This window comes from Dreissena polymorpha, chromosome 15 (assembly GCF_020536995.1).
Source record: "Dreissena polymorpha isolate Duluth1 chromosome 15, UMN_Dpol_1.0, whole genome shotgun sequence".
NCBI lineage: Eukaryota > Metazoa > Mollusca > Bivalvia > Myida > Dreissenidae > Dreissena > Dreissena polymorpha.
Genome location: NC_068369.1, coordinates 21,058,643 through 21,077,104, shown reverse-complemented (window position 1 = coordinate 21,077,104; position 18,462 = coordinate 21,058,643). Strand labels below are relative to the sequence as shown.

Below are 18,462 nucleotides of genomic sequence, written 5' to 3'. Positions count from 1 at the left end.
TGCTTAGAATCATGAAACTTCATAGGTAGATTGGTAATGACTGGCAGATGACCCCTATTGATTTTCAGGTCGCTAGGTCAAAGGTCAAGGTCACGGTGACCCAAAATAGTAAAATGGTTTCCGGATAATAACTCAAGAACGCTTATGCCTAGGATCATGAAACTTGATAGGTAGATTGATAATGACTCGCAGATGACCCCTATTGATTTTCAGGTCACTAGGTCAAGGTCACGGTGACCGGAAATAGTAAAATGGTTTCCGGATGATAACTCAATAACGCTTATGCCTAGGATCATGAAACTTCATAGATACATTGATCATGACTTGCAGATGACCCCTATTTATTTTGAGGTCACTAGGTCAAAGGTCAAGGTCATGGTGACCCGAAATAGTAAAATGGTGTCCGGATGATAACTCAAGAATGCTTATGCCTAGGATCATGAAACTTCATAGGTACATTGATCATGACTCGCAGATGACCCCTATTGATTTTGAGGTCACTAGGTCAAAGGTCAAGGTCACGGTGACCCGAAATAGTAACATGGTTTCCGGATGATAACTGAAGAACGCTTATGCCTAGGATCATGAAACTTGATAGGTAGATTGATCAGGACTCGCAGATGACCCCTATTGATTTTCAGGTCACTAGGTCAATAGTCAAGGTCACAGTGACAAAAAACATATTCACACAATGGCTGTCACTACAACGTAGAGCCCATATGGGGGGCATGCATGTTTTACAAACAGCCCTTGTTATATATTTGGTTTGATGAACACATGTTAATAATAGTATCAAAAACTTAAGTTTAAACAACAATTTCAATGTGTGTAGCGTAGAGTTGTGTCATACTTGCAGGTCCCCCTGCACAGAGCAGCCCGAAGCCAGCAGCCGCTCCCATGGCAACCAGTAACCAAAGCAATGGAGAGCTGGACCCGGAAACCATCCGTAAGAACTTGGAAAAGAAGTTTGGCACAAAGCCAAAGAAGGGTGCCGAACCGTAAGTGACAGTTTCCATTCACTTTACTTTTCCCTTGAAACTGTCAAACCTTGTTTGTGCTGTTACAAGTGTGCCTAAACATGTAATTCAAGATTAGGATCATAAACGTTACAGGGTGCAGCTAAAAGGGGACACGTTAGATACATTGTCTAGTCTGGTAGCATTTTCTAGTAAATTGCTATATTCAATCAATTTCTTAGTCTCACACTTGTAATTAAGGTATTTAAGGTAATTTTTGTATTGCCGTTGAATATTTAAATATATCTTAACATGTCTTAAATTTTTTAATTTCTAAATTAACACTTATTGTGTTGGCCAGTTCATATGGACTGGTTTAGGGCAGAAAAAGGGAGCAGAGTTAACCCATTTTGATTAAGTTTAGATCTTTTTTTACAATGTATTTGACCCATAAGTCCCCTGGAAATCTGTATTTAAAAAACATTTATTTAAAACTAAAGATTCCATTTAAACAGCATGCATGGATATTTTCAGGCACTACAGTGACAGTTCTTGTTTTTAATTGATTTTAAAATAAACAATTTATCTGCCAAATGACAGGAAAAGTCCTGAGAGCGTCAATAAGAAGAAGGGGAAAGCAGGGACGAAATGGGACCTCAGTGGCACTTCCAAGGACGCGGAGACCCTGGACTTCACACCAGACAAGGGGGCTGAGGGGGAGACCGTAGAAATGAGGATCAAAGATGAGGAGGTAGCTATGTGACTGTGCATGTTGCACCTTTGTGACCGTCATTACATTTCAACTTAATACACTGCAACTCCAATATATCGCGGTCCGTTATATGGCGCTGTCCAATATATCGCGAGTAGGCTATGGCTCCCAAAAAATCCGGCGAGAAAAATCACTAAATGTAGTTATTTTTTTCGTTATAAGGTTTTAATCTGAGAATATGCCAACTGCGATAAAAACCGGTGCTGGCTAGTATTTGTTCACTCGTTATTTCGCGGCTTACTTGACACGCAGTGAAGCACTTGAGTTATTAGTGTCACATCCTCGATAGTAATGTCAGTTTATTGGTATATAAAGCGTTAAATTTCGCTATTGGGCATTCTGTCTCTGTACACGAAGACCTGGAATAAGAAGATGACGAGGAATCCATGCCTGCTATGGCAGAGATAGTGCGTGCAGTTCAGCTGACTTTACGCTATACAGAAAAATCGGCTAAAGGCACCTCTGCTGATGTTATGCACCTGAGAAACATTATGTACCGGGCGAAATCAGACGCCCGGAAATCAATGAAACAAACTGAACTGACTGATTACTTTTTTAATGAACGAAATTGATATTTTTGTTTTGTATAATTTGTAAATAAATGTATGTTTTACGTCAATGTATTTGTTTTTGTAAATGTATTTGTATGTATGTTGATTATGTTAACGCCATATATATATATATATATATATATATATATATATATATATATATATATATATATATATATATATATATATATATATATATATATATTATATGTACATATTCTTTATTAACAATTCAACAAATGTCATGTCCGCCATATTTTTGTTAGAACTGCGCATTCTTCTTGTGATGAATCTCGTTGCGTCTGTAAATATAAAATAAAAACAATTTTAAATAATAGTGGTTTGTTTCCTTTGTCTTGCAGACCATCTGTTCGGGTAGATTCGAACGTTAGCACACGTACACTGCATACGTCCTTATACGTATTTTACGCTTATACTTTTTGTTCAGTTGATTTTAGATCGTACCTGAAAATAAAAATAAATAATGGCATAACAATCATCACGATAATCAAAACATATTACGATATTATTTTTTCCAGTTCAAATTTCACATGTTATAATTAATTTGCAATTTACTTAAATCTACGTTAACTGCTCACCTATATTTTGTGCAAAGTATGCTGCTTGTCTCTATTTCGGATACTTGACGGAAGGCCCAGGTCTTTATGTCCATATCTCCGGTTATTTCCCCATAATTTTCCATGAATCTTCCGGAACAAGACGAAATTATTACACATTGAGCTTAATAAGTCCACACAAAATAGTTCGCATTAACTACTATTATTACGACCGGAATATATAGTGGCGCCGTCAATGAACTGTAAACAATGGTGAAATTTGACACATTATATGCTACGCTATTTATTGAGATCTTTCTGGACTTATATCGCGCACTGGATATATCGCGGTCGCGATCTTTGGACCCCTTCAACCGCGATATATTGGAGTTGCAGTGTATAATATTTAAGGGCTAGTTTCTAGCCCCAGTTTTGCCCTTTCATGTGGTTTTCAACTCCTTGTATTCATTCATTTCACATGTTTGTCTCAGCTGATTGAGCTATTTATAGGTCACTAATTGTAGTTTTTGTGTGGATAATTGTGTTGATTATCTGCTTATATGGGAAAAAAGAAAATATATAACTACTTCAGATATTCAACTACACATTTGTCTTTGTGGATATCATATTACGGCATATACAGAAAATATACATTATACTATCAAAGTGTCAAGTGCGATGTCTTGGGAAGCTCTTGGTTCATTTTTAATGACATTTCTGTTTTTATCCTTGATTTGAATGCTGTCATGTTGTTTTGTAGAAGCAGTATGTAGGTACGATGGGGGGACAGCTGAAGAACATCGAGACTGACTCGGAAAGTGAAGAGGAGGAGGAGGAGGAAACTGCAACAAAGACGGCCAGGTCTGTTCAGTGATTGTGTTTATTCTCTTCTTAAAATAATTTTGGAACATGAGCTGCAAAGTACTTGAAGATACATTTTATTATTATGTCCCCCACCACTATAGTGGGGGACATATTGTTTTTGCCCTGTCTGTTGGTTGGTTGGTTTGTTGGTTTGTTTGTGCAAACTTTAACATTTGCCATAACTTTTGCAATATTGAAGATAGCAACTTCATATTTGGCATGCATGTGTATCTCATGGAGCTGCACATTTTGAGTGGTGAAAGGTCAAGGTCACCCTTCAAGGTCAAAGGTTAAATATATGGGTCAAAATCACTCATTTAATGTACACTTTTGCAATATTGAATATAGCAATTTGATATTTGGCATGCACGTGTATCTCATGGAGCTGCACATTTTGAGTGGTGAAAGGTCAAGGTCATCCTTCAAGGTCAAAGGTCAAATAAATGGGGACATATATCACAAACACATCGCTTGTTTTTATTTAATTTGTCCATGCATTTTAGTGTCACATACACCTGTCTATTTTCTATTAAAGAGCAAATTATTGATGAGTAGTTTTTTATTCCCCCTAATTCAATATCTGAAATTAACCAGCTGTAAATTCCTGTCAGATTTAGACAGTTAAGATATACAATAATTTTAAAAGGTAGTCTAGCAGCCCTCCATAACTGAGCCAAGCTTATGGAAACAGGGCTAAATGCATGTGTGTAAACAGTGTTTTTTTCCTTCAAAATCGGGTCTGGTTTTTCCCAATGGAAAAAGGTATATATTTTTCCCAAATGGGAGCTACTACAAATTCCCAATTGAAGGTTTCAAACAAAAAAATGTTTTGTTTTATTTAGATCTCAATATTTTGTTCAACTTTCATCCATATAAGTTCAACCTTAATAAATATAATACTGAAAACACTTGTATTCTCAATTTTGAAGCATTATTTAGCAAAACAACAATAATAATTTCCAAATTTTAGTCAAAATGCTGCAAATTGTCCCAATCGCAAGGGACCCAGTCCCATTCCCAAAATGGTGAAAAGAACACTGGTAAAGTACTGTCCAAGATTAGCCTGTGCAGTCTCTAATAAATAGTGTCTCTTCTAACAAAACTCCAGCCTGTGCAGTCTCTAATAAAAAGTGTCTCTTCTAACAAAACTCCAGCCTGTGCAGTCTCTAATAAATAGTGTCTCTTCTAACAAAACTCCAGCCTGTGCAGTCTCTAATAAATAGTGTCTCTTCTAACAAAACTCCAGCCTGTGCAGTCTCTAATAAATAGTGTCTCTTCTAACAAAACTCCAGCCTGTGCAGTCTCTAATAAATAGTGTCTCTTCTAACAAAACTCCAGCCTGTGCAGTCTCTAATAAATAGTGTCTCTTCTAACAAAACTCCAGCCTGTGCAGTCACTAATAAATAGTGTCTCTTCTAACAAAACTCCAGCCTGTGCAGTCTCTAATAAATAGTGTCTCTTCTAACAAAACTCCAGCCTGTGCAGTCACTAATAAAATAGTGTCTCTTCTAACAAAACTCCAGCCTGTGCAGTCTCTAATAAATAGTGTCTCTTCTAACAAAACTCCAGCCTGTGCAGTCACTAATAAATAGTGTCTCTTCTAACAAAACTCCAGCCTGTGCAGTCTCTAATAAATAGTGTCTCTTCTAACAAAACTCCAGCCTGTGCAGTCACTAATAAATAGTGTCTCTTCTAACAAAACTCCAGCCTGTGCAGTCTCTAATAAATAGTGTCTCTTCTAACAAAACTCCAGCCTGTGCAGTCACTAATAAAATAGTGTCTCTTCTAACAAAACTCCAGTCTAGGCCGAAAGTGTCGTCCCTGATTAGCCTGTTTGGATAACACAGGGTAATCTGGGACCACAATTTACGCATATGCTTTAAGCTTTGTTTTCCCTTAGCCTGGCTATATTATTTTTAACAAGCAAGTATCACAGACAAAAATGATTACTGGATAGTTGGCTGTTCCAGCTCCAAGAAGAGCGGTGGGGGGATGTTCAGCATGTTCAAGAACCTGGTTGGATCCAAGATGCTGTCACAGGACGACCTAAAACCAGTCCTGGAAAAGTTCAAGGAACATCTCATTTGTAAGTTGGTACATACCTGGTCAACTGGACTAAAGTGTATAATTTTGTTTAAGAATTACATGTAAAATACTCAACTTAGTTGGACTTCCCTTTTTTACCACATTTCTTTAACCCTTTCCCTCATTAGAAGCAATCTGAAAATGGATTTTGTAACTAGCATAAAACCAGTAAATAGAATTCTGTTAAGGTTTTATGCTGCTCATTAGTAATTAAGGGTTTGAAATGAAGCTTTTAAAGCTAGAATTTAGTAAGAAAGGTATTTAATTAAATTTGACTTTGTATGGGAGTACAAATGCGTTGAAATACATATTTAAGAGGTAAATGTTAAGAAATACCAACGACCAGTATTTTTGTAGTCCTTATTAAATAGAATTACATATATTTTTTTAAGCCATCAGGTCATTTTTATTTGAAATCCAAAGAAGTGCTTTAGTTTGTTGGAAGTTCTTTGAACGTTATTGCCTAAGGTTGATATTAATCCTTTAAACACAAAAACTTAAGTATGGGCATTAGCATTTGTAGCTTGTGAAAATAAAGGCTGTCAGACCTTTGGAAATTAGGACTCTTGTTTGCTTTTAGTCCTTTGAAACTAAGGGCTTTTGTTTGGCTGTTGTCCTTTGAAAAAAAAAGTCTTTGTTTGCTTGTTGTCCTCTGAAAAATATGGTCTATGTATTCTTGTTGACCTTTTAGTTTAAAAGAAAGGCGTTTTTGACCTTAATTTCATTGAATTTCTTGATTGTTTGTTTTCTTTTAGTCCTTTGTCTTTTTAAAATGAGCTGTTTTGTTTGCTTGTTGTCCTTATCAAATATCGTCGTTAGTTTGCTTGTTGTCCTAAAATTATGAGGGCTTAAGTAAAAGTCCCTTGAACTTTTGGACTCAAGTTTCCTTTGGAAAAAATCTCTTAAAATTTCTTGTATTTTGATTAAAGGCCTTTGAAAATGGTGGTTTTACACAGTTGTCATGTTTCCTCCTTTCAGCTGATTTTCTCCTTTTTAATTTCAAACAAAATGTTAAAAATAATTATTAGCTTTGATGGAATTGTATACAAATGACAAGTTTAAATGTTTCTTGTTTGATAGGGCATTTTCCTCTCCTGAGGTGGTTTCTAAATCACACCATTATCTATAGTTTGCTTGTAGTCCTTCAAACATTTTGAGTTTGTCTGGATCATTTGAAATTAGTAATTGTTATGCCCTTGAGAATTTAAATAGTATACAGAAGAAAAATTGTTACTGCATGCAACATGTATAAATAAGAACTTGAATGACTTGAATGGCTGGATATTTGAGTTCCATTTCACTGACATTGTTTCCAGCTAAGAATGTGGCTGCAGACATTGCCCAGAAGCTGTGTGACTCTGTGGCAGTGAAGCTGGAAGGGAAAGTCCTGGGAACATTTAGCAGTGAGTACATGTTGGACGTCAACGTGGCTGTTATTTTCTAGTCTAAGAATGGGATGAAGATTACAAATAATTACAACTTAACCTAGTTCAAGTTATAAATTTCTTTTTCTTTAGTCGCACTAATGCTTTGTGCAAGATTTGGATGGTGATGCATTTATCAAGAATTTTGAAAGTTATGTGCATTAGAAAATAAAACTATGTTTATATTTCAACTGGGCCTTTCAATCTTATTGGAATCCAGATGTTTGATTGGAAGCCATTTTATCAGAGATTAAAAACACTCACATTGCTGTAAAAAACTAAAGATTGACACAAAATCTTTTGACTATAGCATTATGTCTCAATGTTATTTCCTTTTCAGTCATAATAACGTAATGCTCAATTTTGTTTATTACACAGGTGTTATTGCACTAGTTATATAACTGTGAAATGACGTCATTAGCCGGATTTTTTTCGAAAAAATCTCGGCTTATAGATTGATGTTGTCGGGCGGGCGGGGGGCGGGGGGGGCGGGCGGGCGGGCGGCGTGCTCGAAAATGTTAAAGTTCTTATTTCATGGTATAACTTTGGTATGCTCGGACCTAGAGTCTTCAAACTTGACATGAAGGTTGGCCAGAATTAACAGATGACCACTGGTCATTTCAAGGTCATTCATTTGAAGGTCAAGGTCACTGTGACCTTCAATATAAAAAATGTTAAAGTTGTTATAACTTTGGTATGCTTGGACCTAGAGTCTTGAAACTTGACATGAAGGTTGGCCATAACTAGTTAGTAACCACTGGTCATTTCAAGGTCATTCATTTGAAGGTCAAGGTCACTGTGACCTTGAATGTAAAAATGTTAAAGTTCTTATTTCATGGTATAACTTTGGTATGCTTGGACCTAGAGTCTTCAAACTTGACATGAAGGTTGGCCAGGATTAACAGATGACCACTGGTCATTTCAAGGTCATTCATTTGAAGGTGAAGGTCACTGTGACCTTCAATATAAAAATGTTAAAGTTGTTATAACTTTGGTATGCTTGGACCTAGAGTCTTGAAACTTGACATGAAGGTTGGCCAGAACTAGTAAGTAACCACTGGACATTTCAAGGTCATTCATTTGAAGGTCAAGGTCACTGTGACCTTGAATGTAAAAATGTTAAAGTTGTTATAACTTTGGTATGCTTGGACCTAGAGTCTTGAAACTTGACATGAAGGTTGGCCAGAACTAGTAAGTAACCACTGGACATTTCAAGGTCATTCATTTGAAGGTCAAGGTCACTGTGACCTTGAATGTAAAAATGTTAAAGTTGTTATAACTTTGGTATGCTTGGACCTAGAGTCTTGAAACTTGACATGAAGGTTGGCCAGAACTAGTAAGTAACCACTGGACATTTCAAGGTCATTCATTTGAAGGTCAAGGTCACTGTGACCTTGAATGTAAAAATGTTAAAGTTCTTATTTCATGTTATAACTTTGGTATGCTTGTACCTAGAGTCTTCAAACTTGAAATAAAGATTGGCCAGTACTAGAAGATGACCACTGGTCATTTCAATGTCATTCATTTGAAGGTCAAGGTCACTGTGACCTTAAATGTTAAAATGTTAAAATTGTTATAACTTTGGTATGCTTGGACATAGAGTCTTCAAACTTGACATGAAGGTTTGCAAGCACACTTAGATGACCACTGGTCATTTCAAGGTCATTCATTCTAAGGTCAAGGTCACTGTGACCTTGAATGTAAAAATGTTAAAGTTCTTATAACTTTGGTAGGTAAAAATGTTAAAGTTCTTATTCCATGTTATAACTTTGGTATGCTTGTACCTAGAGTCTTCAAACTTGACATAAAGGTTGGCCAGTACTAGAAGATCACCACTGCTCATTTCAATGTCATTCATTTGAAGGTCAAGGTCACTGTGACCTTCAATGTTAAAATGTTAAAATTGTTATAACTTTGGTATGCTTGGACCTAGAATCTCAAACTTGACGTAAAGGTTTGCAAGCACACTTAGATGACCACTGGTCATTTCAAGGTCATTCATTTGAAGGTCGAGGTCACTGTGACCTTGGATGTAAATATGTTAAAGTTGTTAATACTTTGGTATGCTTAGACCTAGAGTCTTCAAACTTGATATGAAGGTTGGCCAGAACTAGTAGATGACCACTGGTCATTTTAAGGTCAAGGTCACCGTGACCTTGAATGTAAAAATGTTAAAAAATAAAAAAATTGAGATCAAACTTTCCTAATTGTCAATTCAAGTTCATATTTGTGACCTTAAATGTTATTGTTGTTCATGTATATGCATGCATTCAAAACATAACACAAGGTTTGCTCATGCCTTGAAAAGTACTTACATTTCATTTTGACCTTTGAACAATATTTCAGTAATTTAAGTATTGCATTGACAAAAACACGAAAGGTACTTTCCTGTCATTTAAATCAAAAATCCGGCTTCAATGCGGTCATCTCCGACCGCGGAACTCTTGTTTTTTTGACGAAATGACGTCATTATTCCAGCGAATTTCTTCAGTTAAACTCTTTTACAATGTGAATAAACGGTGAAAAGAGCATAAAATAAAAAGAAAATTTGTTGGTCATGTTATAAATAGAATCTTCGATTCAAAACGACCACTCATGCAAGATCCTATATATAAATTACATGATACAATTTCTCAAACTTTTTTGTTCTATGACTACAGGTATTACAACAACTGTTAAGACGGCTCTCAACGAGGCATGTCTGCAGATACTGTCTCCCCAGCGTCGTGTGGACATCCTACGTGATGCCATGGACGCCAAGAAGGCACGCCGCCCCTTCTGTATCACGTTCTGTGGAGTGAACGGTGTGGGAAAGAGTACTAACCTTGCTAAGGTATGTGTGTGACTGCAATATGTGTGGCTTTTGTTTAAAAAAGATTTGTAATTGTTAATGAAATTTCAAATTAAGAGTTTTATATCTCATCTTGAAAATAGGGTGTGTCAAAATGTATAAAAAACTGGTTTGAGAATATCTCTGCTTATTTTTTTGGAATCTGATTCCTCTTACCAGATATTAAATTATCAATAGCACCAATTTAGATCAGATGAATTGATAATAGGGCCATCAGCTGAGGGTAGATTGGAGTCACGCTGTTGGTTGGTCAGTTTGTAAAATGTCATAAGTTTGTGAAGCAAACTACTTCCACATTTTGCTAGCAATACCATTAAACTTTAGATATGAAAATGTCGTCACCTGTGACCCAAACATTATGAGATATTTTACCTTGATCATAGCTGACAAACTGCAGTCGGCGTAAAATGTAACGGAGTTTGAGGAACAAACTACTTCTACGTACGCTAACAAATGATTGCAAATTTCAAAAATGTCATTTCCTCGAAGTGTGGGTGTGCAAGGTACTTAAGTTCAACTTGGCATGCATTGATAATGGCAAGCTATTGTGGTCTCTCTTTATCCGTCGTTCTTCGTTTATCTTGACAATATGAATATGCATTGCAGCAATGTTTGAATCTGGGCCAAATGAGGTCAAAACAAGATCACCAGGTTAATTCTTGAACACCTGGTGGCCAAGAACTTAGGTGAGAGATATTGGGTCATCATGGCCTCTTTGTCATAAAATGATAGAATTTCATCAGATGACAACCATTTACGTTTGGTTCCTTTTTCTTCCCAGATCTGTTTCTGGCTGATCGAGAATGGTTTCCGCGTGCTAATTGCAGCCTGTGACACGTTCCGTGCGGGTGCCGTGGAGCAGCTGAGAACCCACACCCGTAAACTGAATGCCCTTCACCCGCCTGAGACCCACGGAGGTCAGCAGATGGTACAGCTGTACGAGAAGGGCTATGGCAAGGATGCGGCCGGGATAGCAATGGAGGCAATAAACTTTGGTGAGTGGCAGATCTTGTTTTTGATGAGTTTACAGTTGTGATATAGGAAGCAAGTTTTAACTGTGAAATTTTCATTACAATATGGGAAAATATTTATTTTATGGGTATATGTAAATTTCTGATGGGTATAAATTATGTATAATGTTGTTAAGTTAGATTTAAATAAATGCATACCTTTAGGACCTCATTATGTTTGAAAAAATAAATGAAACATTTAATATAAAGACTTTAAGAAGAGACTTTAATTAAAAAAGTCTTATGCAAGCGGACTGTGTCACCCCTGATTAGACTGTGCGGACTTCACAGCCTTATCTGGGATGACACTTTACGCAAATGCAGTTAACCCTTTTTTTTCTCAGAGCGCTTCTCATATATAATGTTGTTAGGCAAGATTGCTGTCCAAAAGGTTGTGACATGAAAAACAAACATACATTAAGGGTAACATTATGTTTGAAAAGATACAATCTGTATTTTTTGTTTACAAATTTTACGTTGCAAAATTTTCAATTTAATGCTTTTAACTCTCCAACAGAGTCAGAAAAAGGCCTTGCATGATAGGCCATGATACCCAAAAGTCATTGTTAAACCTTGCATGACTAGCCATGATACCCAAAAGTCATTGTTAAACCTTGCATGACTAGCCAGGATACCCAAAAGTCATTGTTAAACCTTGCATGACTAGCCAGGATACCCAAAAGTCATAGTTAAACCTCGCGTGACTAGCCATGATACCCAAAAGTTATTGTTAAACCTTGCATGACTAGCTATGATACACAAAATTCATAGTTAAACCTCGCGTGACTAGCCATGATACCCTAAAGTCAAAGTTAAACCTTTCCCACTGAAAGGCAAAGTGAAAATGGCTATGTGCAAACAGCATTAAACGAAACCAGCCTAGGTTTTATGCTTTTTGCTGCTCATTAGTAACTAAGTAAGGGTTGGAAATGAAACCTTTAAACTTTTAACTTAGTAAAAATGTCTTTAATAAAAGTAAATTTCTAAGGGAAAGGGTTAAGCCATACCATAATCAATGTTATAAGTTCATTCATCGTTAAAGCTCGAGACTGCCATATTGACGTAGTCCTGGTGGACACCGCTGGACGGATGCAGGACAACGAACCCCTGATGAGGGCTCTAGCCAAGGTAGGTTGGCGTGTTAAACTGAGTCACAGATGTGGCCAATCTCTGCAGATTCAGATCATGATATTGAAAACCGGGAATTCAGGAGTAAGTAAAATGTTGTTCCGTGTGTCAGTATTCAAATCTTCTATTTGAGGTGAAGGTGGACGTTATCAAAATACTATTTTTTGGATGATTAAAGTGTTTTAGAAAGCAGCATCATGAAATTAACCCACTGTTATCTCAACCTGAAAAGCACACATCAGGGGAGATAACTGTGAGGTGTTATCAGTTATGTCCATAACTTGTTTACATAATTATTTTTAGTCAAATTCTCACATGTCAAAAACTTCTCAGGAACAATACTGGACAAAAAAGTATTACTATTTCCACCATTATCAGGGTATCTAGAGAATATTAGGAGTGTTTTTTTCCACCATTTTGGGATTGGGGCCAGGTCCCTTTGAATTTGGAACATTTGCGGCGTTTTGACTAAAATTGGGAAATGAGGGTTGTTGCTGTTTTGCTAAAAAATGCTTCAAAATGAGAATAAAAGTGTTTTCAGTATTATTTAATAAGGTTGAACTGATATGGTAAGATGGGAGATGAACAAAATGTTGAAATCTATATTTAAAAAGATATATGTTTTTTTTTTTTTAACCATTAATTGGGAATTTTTAGGTCCAATTTGGATAAAATAGATACTTTTTATGCTCCCGGTAGGGTGGCATATAGCATTTGAACTGTCTGTCCGCCGTCCGTCCGAAAACCTTAACATTGGCCATAACTTTTGCAATATTGAAGATAGCAACTTGATATTTGGCATGCATGTGTATCTCATGGAGCTGCACATTTTGAGTGGTGAAAGGTCAAGGTCATCCATCAAGGTCAAAAGTCAAAAAATACAATCCAAGGGAAGTAATAAGCTTTAAAAGGGAGATAATTTCTAAAACTGCCAAATGATATATTGAAATTTTATTTCAAAGCGGCGCAATAGGGGGCATTGTGTTTCTGACAAACACATCTCTTGTTTCAACTGGGAATAGGACTAAATAGTGGACCCGATTTTTAACAAAAAACACACTGTTGGATGACAATGAAGTTTATTAATGGAGGTTTATAAGTGAGTAAGTGTGAGGCTAAAAGTAAGACTAAAACAGTCTATATTGGTGGCAGCGGTGTCCGCCTAGCGATCAGGAGGTCGTTGGTTAGATCCCTACTGTGGGAGTGATCTTAACATCTCCCTCAAAGACACCAAGTACTGGCTTAGTCTCAGTAAACGGACTTGAGTGCATTTAAAATAAGTAGTAAGTACTTTCACTGTAATTGGGCGAAAAAATAAGTAGGTTTAAACTAGAGTAACAGTCGTATTCCTCTCTGCATCTTATTAAGATCAGATAGCCTCATTCTGGCTTTATTCGTAGGAGAGGCGACCCGATATAATGCTTTAACACACTTTGACCTTAGGCAAATATGCGTTATTAATTACCTCCATTTGCCTCCTGTTTACAGCTGATAAAGGTGAACCAGCCGGATCTGGTGCTGTTCGTGGATGAGGCCCTATTAATTACCTCCATTTATCTCCTGTTTATAGCTGATAAAAGTGAACCAGCCGGATCTGGTGCTGTTCGTGGGTGAGGCCCTGGTGGGTAACGAGGCTGTTGACCAGCTGACCAAGTTCAACCAGGCCCTGGCTGACCACTCCAACATGACCAACCCCAGACTCATTGACGGCATCATCCTCACTAAGTTTGACACCATTGACGACAAGGTGAGCAAAACCATCTCCACATTTCTGAAGTGGACACAGGTCCCCCCCCACCCCCGCTCAGTTTCCCTCACCTTGAAATTATCTGTTATAATGATTGTGTGGTTGGCGCAAGTTAAAGATTGATTTCTTTTATAGTATTCAAAATAGCTTGCTTTTAGTATGGGGAAGATCTTTTGAGTTTAGCATACCCCCCCCCCCCCACTGGAGGCATTCAATATTGATAATCTGTCCTGTACAATTAAAAGTAACTAGAGGTTGAGCTTCATTTTCTTGAATACCATTTAAGGTGTTTGTATGTTCATGGATAGATTGCAATGAAGGCACTTCTTAAGTGTCTGTATGTGCATATTTGCATGTGACTGTCAACAAAGCAATTCTTACTTAAGAAAAGTTCCATGTTGGGTAGATATGGTTTATTATCGAATTTCTAGCTGATGTTGTAGTGTTATGAATTTGTTTTTACTGTATGAGGGTCGATATGAGAGGTTTGTGAGATTGTGTAAGAGCTTTCTGTAATGGAATGATTTGAGTCGCGTTCTGAGAAAACTGGGCACAATGCTTGAGCGTAAAGTGTCATCCCAGATTAGCCGGTGAAGTCCGCACAGGCTAATCAGGGACGACACTTTCCGCCTAAATTGGATTTTTGCTAAGAAGAGACTTCATTTAAACAAACAATGTCATAAAAACGGAAAGTGTTGTCCCTGATTAGCCTGTGCGGACTGCACAGGCTAATCTGGGACGACACTTTACGCACATGCATTATGGCCAGTTTTCTCAGAACGCGACTCAAATCATTCCATTACAGAAAGCTCTTTTTTGTTTGCCATCAGGTTGGGGCGGCCATATCGATGACGTACACGACCGGTCAGCCAATCGTGTTTGTGGGAACTGGGCAGACGTACACTGACCTGCGGAACCTGAACGCCAAGGCTGTGGTGCACGCACTTCTTAAGTAGAACTATTTTCTGCTACCAAAACCTTCAGAGAAATATACAATGAGATATGCAACAGTGCTAATGCAAAGCAAACTGTAACACGCTATAATATGCGATCATGGAATTGCAACCAGGGTCAATGACCCCTTGATTTTAAACATTAACGGGACTTATGTTTTGCGCTCTGTCTGTCAGTCCGTCACACTTTTCTGGATCGTGCGATAACTTTAAAAGTTCTTCATATTTTTTCATGAAACTTGAAACATGGACAGATGGCAATATGGAGATTATGCACATCAATTCATTTTGTTCCTACGTCACGAATTCTGGTTGCTATGGCAACAAAAAATAAAAAATACTGACAATGGTGGAGTTTCACCGGTAGGGGACCATATTGCTTTGCAATCTCTTGTTTTTTTTCCAGAAAATCACATTACAAAGCAGTGAAAGGGATAATTTTGTAATGGAACTAAATCATTACAAATTTTATTTTTATAAAAAAAAAATGCCTTGTGAAATACGTAAATTACAAGCAGTTGAAAGACGCTTTCATACAGTGTGATTGTATTTCGGACACTGATGATATTTTACAGTAAATATTTGTTTGTAGAGTATGAATATTTTTACAAATATTATCATTGGTTTGCATAATTTGTTTAATGATGTCATTTCTTTTGACTTTGTGGTCTAGTAACCATGGGCAAGAAGTGTGTGAAATATATGTGTATACATGTATGTGTTCAGCTTTACACTGTATGTATAAATATATAGAGTATATTTGTTGGATTTGGTGGAATATCGATTTTAATTTATGAGTGATCATAGAAAATATAGCAGCCACCCATGAAATATGATGAGGATTGAATTAAAATCAATATTCCACCAAATCCAACAAATTTTCTTTTTATTTTATGCTTGCAAATGATTATTCTTGTATATTTGCCATTCCGGACAATATAATTCCCCGCAGGGTGCCCCGCAAGGTCATTACATGTATGTTCAAATGAAGCTAATCCGTATGTTTTATAAGGAATTTGTTTTTGATCTGCATGTTAGTGTACACACGTTTTCTCCCATGATTTGTATTTGAAAAAATGGCACTATTCAGATGGGGTGTTTTGATATAAATGTTTTTAAATTAATGATTTAGGGCTTTTACTTGATTAAAAAAGTCAAACTCTTAAACTCACATTTGTAGCTGATTTTGTGAAGTTTTCTTTTTGTTTCATTTTATATATTTACATGGAGTGTACATTGATTGGTCATAAATCATATTTCTAAAAATACAATGTAAGGGTCTAAAATATAGTAAAATTAAATATTGTTATATATTATTTGCTTAAATGTATATGTTGTTTAACATCCTGGTTTGGTTCTCATTGTAATTACTCATTTGCTTCTGGTGTAAGTTTCAACTTTTCCTGTCATTCGTTATGGTTATTGATAGTAAGCCTATAACACGTGTTATGTCATTTTGTATGGTAGTATCAATTGAATTTACTTTGTTTATTTTAAGCCCTATATTTTTTCAACTAAAAAATTCACATTGGACAATAAAGACGAAACTTTGATTCTAAACTGTTTTATATATTATTTATATAAAACATACAATATTAGGTTTGCTTAATATATTGAAAGTTATTATGTTTTATGAGAACTTTAGCTCATCAAAACATACTGTTAATGAAAGTGTTGTAAATACATTTGTATATAAATATTTCAAAAAATAGTTTTAGCATTATGGCAAACTATGACTTTGCTAATTTTTTTCATTATCACTAAGGTAATATGTTGTCTATGAATGTTCATTTCATGTTTTGTCAAAGCAAAAGTGTACATATTCAGATTGAAACAGAAAAACTATTGTTTTTTCTTGTCTGTGTATGTAATGTAACCTTTCACATTTATCAGAATATCTGAAGTTATTTTATTACTCTTAGTGTATGAACTGTCACATATTTTTAAGGTATTTCGACTTTGTTTGTGTCAAATTATTGTTTATTTGCATGTTTATTGTTGATGCATATTAATAAGTTGTGTAGATTATTTCACAATGATATTTCACTTTATTTTGTATTTATCATATTTTATGAAATGTACATGATTTTGTTTTGTATATAGTGAATGATATTAAGAAAAGAGATGTTTGAATACAGCGAAAAGCTAAAATTAGCTTGTTTTTATTTGTTTTTAACCAGGCTTTCACAGAAGTAAAAAACCTGGTTATTGAATCGGGGTATATGGTTAGTGGGCGGTCAGCTTCAAACTGGTGGTTTATGGTCCAGATGGCGTGCTGGTGGAAAGCGTCGAAAAAATGTTTTTCTATTAATTATTATTATTAAATATTGCATAAACTCTATTAGTCCGAGAGCCCACGGGTGTTTATTGCAAGTTTTGAGGCCAAGATTTTTTTTGTATATTCGAAAAGGGTATTTTATATCCTTCCAGAAAACCCATTTCTTAAGTGTCACAGCCGTATATATCTATGATTTTTTTGGTAAAATAACTCAAAATCGAAAGTTTTTCTGCTGATTTCTGGAATAATTAAATAAATACACATTTTCAGTCATGCGAATTAACCCAGGGTTTCTGTTTTGGGGTTTTAAAATAGGTATCAGAGACCTTTTCAATAATTCAGTGAAAAAAATATAATTTTCCAGGTTTTTTTGTTTTTTTTTTAAGTTAAAAACCACAAAAATTCTCATTTTTTTAGCCGAATTTGCCCATTTTTCAATTTTTAATTCTGCAAATTCTTTTTACAAAGTTAACAATTTCCAACATATTTGTCTAATTAGTGTTTTAAAAACACACATATGGCCTCCTTGTTTAATTCCAACAACGACTTTTTTTGATTACCATCTATTAGTGATTTTGGGGGGAAATGAATAAAATCACTCACAAAACTGCTGATTTCTGGAATAATTTGATTTAATTAGATTTATAAGACATGTGATCATTATAACAATCAAATATTGTTTGCATATTTATTTTACAGGTCTATATAGATATATTTATATGTATAACATCACTTTTATGAAAAGATCCGATACATTTATGGTGCTTATAGGTTAAAAACCACTAAATTCTTAACATTTGTAGCCGTTTTTGCCCATTTTCCAAGCTTAAGTTCTTCGGTCTTTGTTACCATGTAAACAATTTTCAATATGTCTGTCTCATTTGAGTTCTAAAAATGCACACAGTGTCTCCCTATTTTAGTGCATAATTTTTTTTAATGTCTTTTTTAAGTCATTGGGGGTGTGGAGTGGGGGACGACCTAAGTCACACGCAAAACTGCAGGTTTCTGCTCCAAAATGTCATTAATTAGAGATGTGATCATTATAAATGGTAAAATGTTGTTCATTCATGTACATATGTATATAAAATCACACAAAACAAAATATTGAATCAAATGCTTACATTATGCCAAGATTGTGTGCACAGTTTGCTTATAGGTTAAAAACCGCTTAATGTTGAGAAAAATGAAATTTACACAATTTTGCCTTTTGTGATATGATTAAATTAATCTAATTACAATAAAAAAAAACTGCAATCATTTCTATGTCCAAACATTGGTAACATAGT

At 35.7% G+C, this 18,462-nt stretch overlaps 1 protein-coding gene across 3 annotated transcripts in view; it reads left to right on the top strand.

Moving 5' to 3' along the window:
- LOC127859394 (signal recognition particle receptor subunit alpha-like) overlaps nt 1-18,462 on the top strand; it is a 105,595-nt gene that overhangs the window by 5,793 nt on the left and 81,340 nt on the right. For 2 of the 3 annotated variants that reach the window (XM_052396757.1, XM_052396756.1), the window contains exons 5-13: nt 857-998; nt 1,557-1,707; nt 3,597-3,697; nt 5,671-5,786; nt 7,102-7,188; nt 9,870-10,042; nt 10,842-11,055; nt 12,113-12,198; nt 13,769-13,945. In XM_052396757.1, the coding sequence (XP_052252717.1) occupies nt 857-998; nt 1,557-1,707; nt 3,597-3,697; nt 5,671-5,786; nt 7,102-7,188; nt 9,870-10,042; nt 10,842-11,055; nt 12,113-12,198; nt 13,769-13,945 (1,247 nt within the window). Of the gene's footprint in view, nt 1-856; nt 999-1,556; nt 1,708-3,596; nt 3,698-5,670; nt 5,787-7,101; nt 7,189-9,869; nt 10,043-10,841; nt 11,056-12,112; nt 12,199-13,768; nt 13,946-14,775; nt 15,220-18,462 lie in introns of those variants that run through there. The other variant, XM_052396755.1, reaches the window with a different exon arrangement.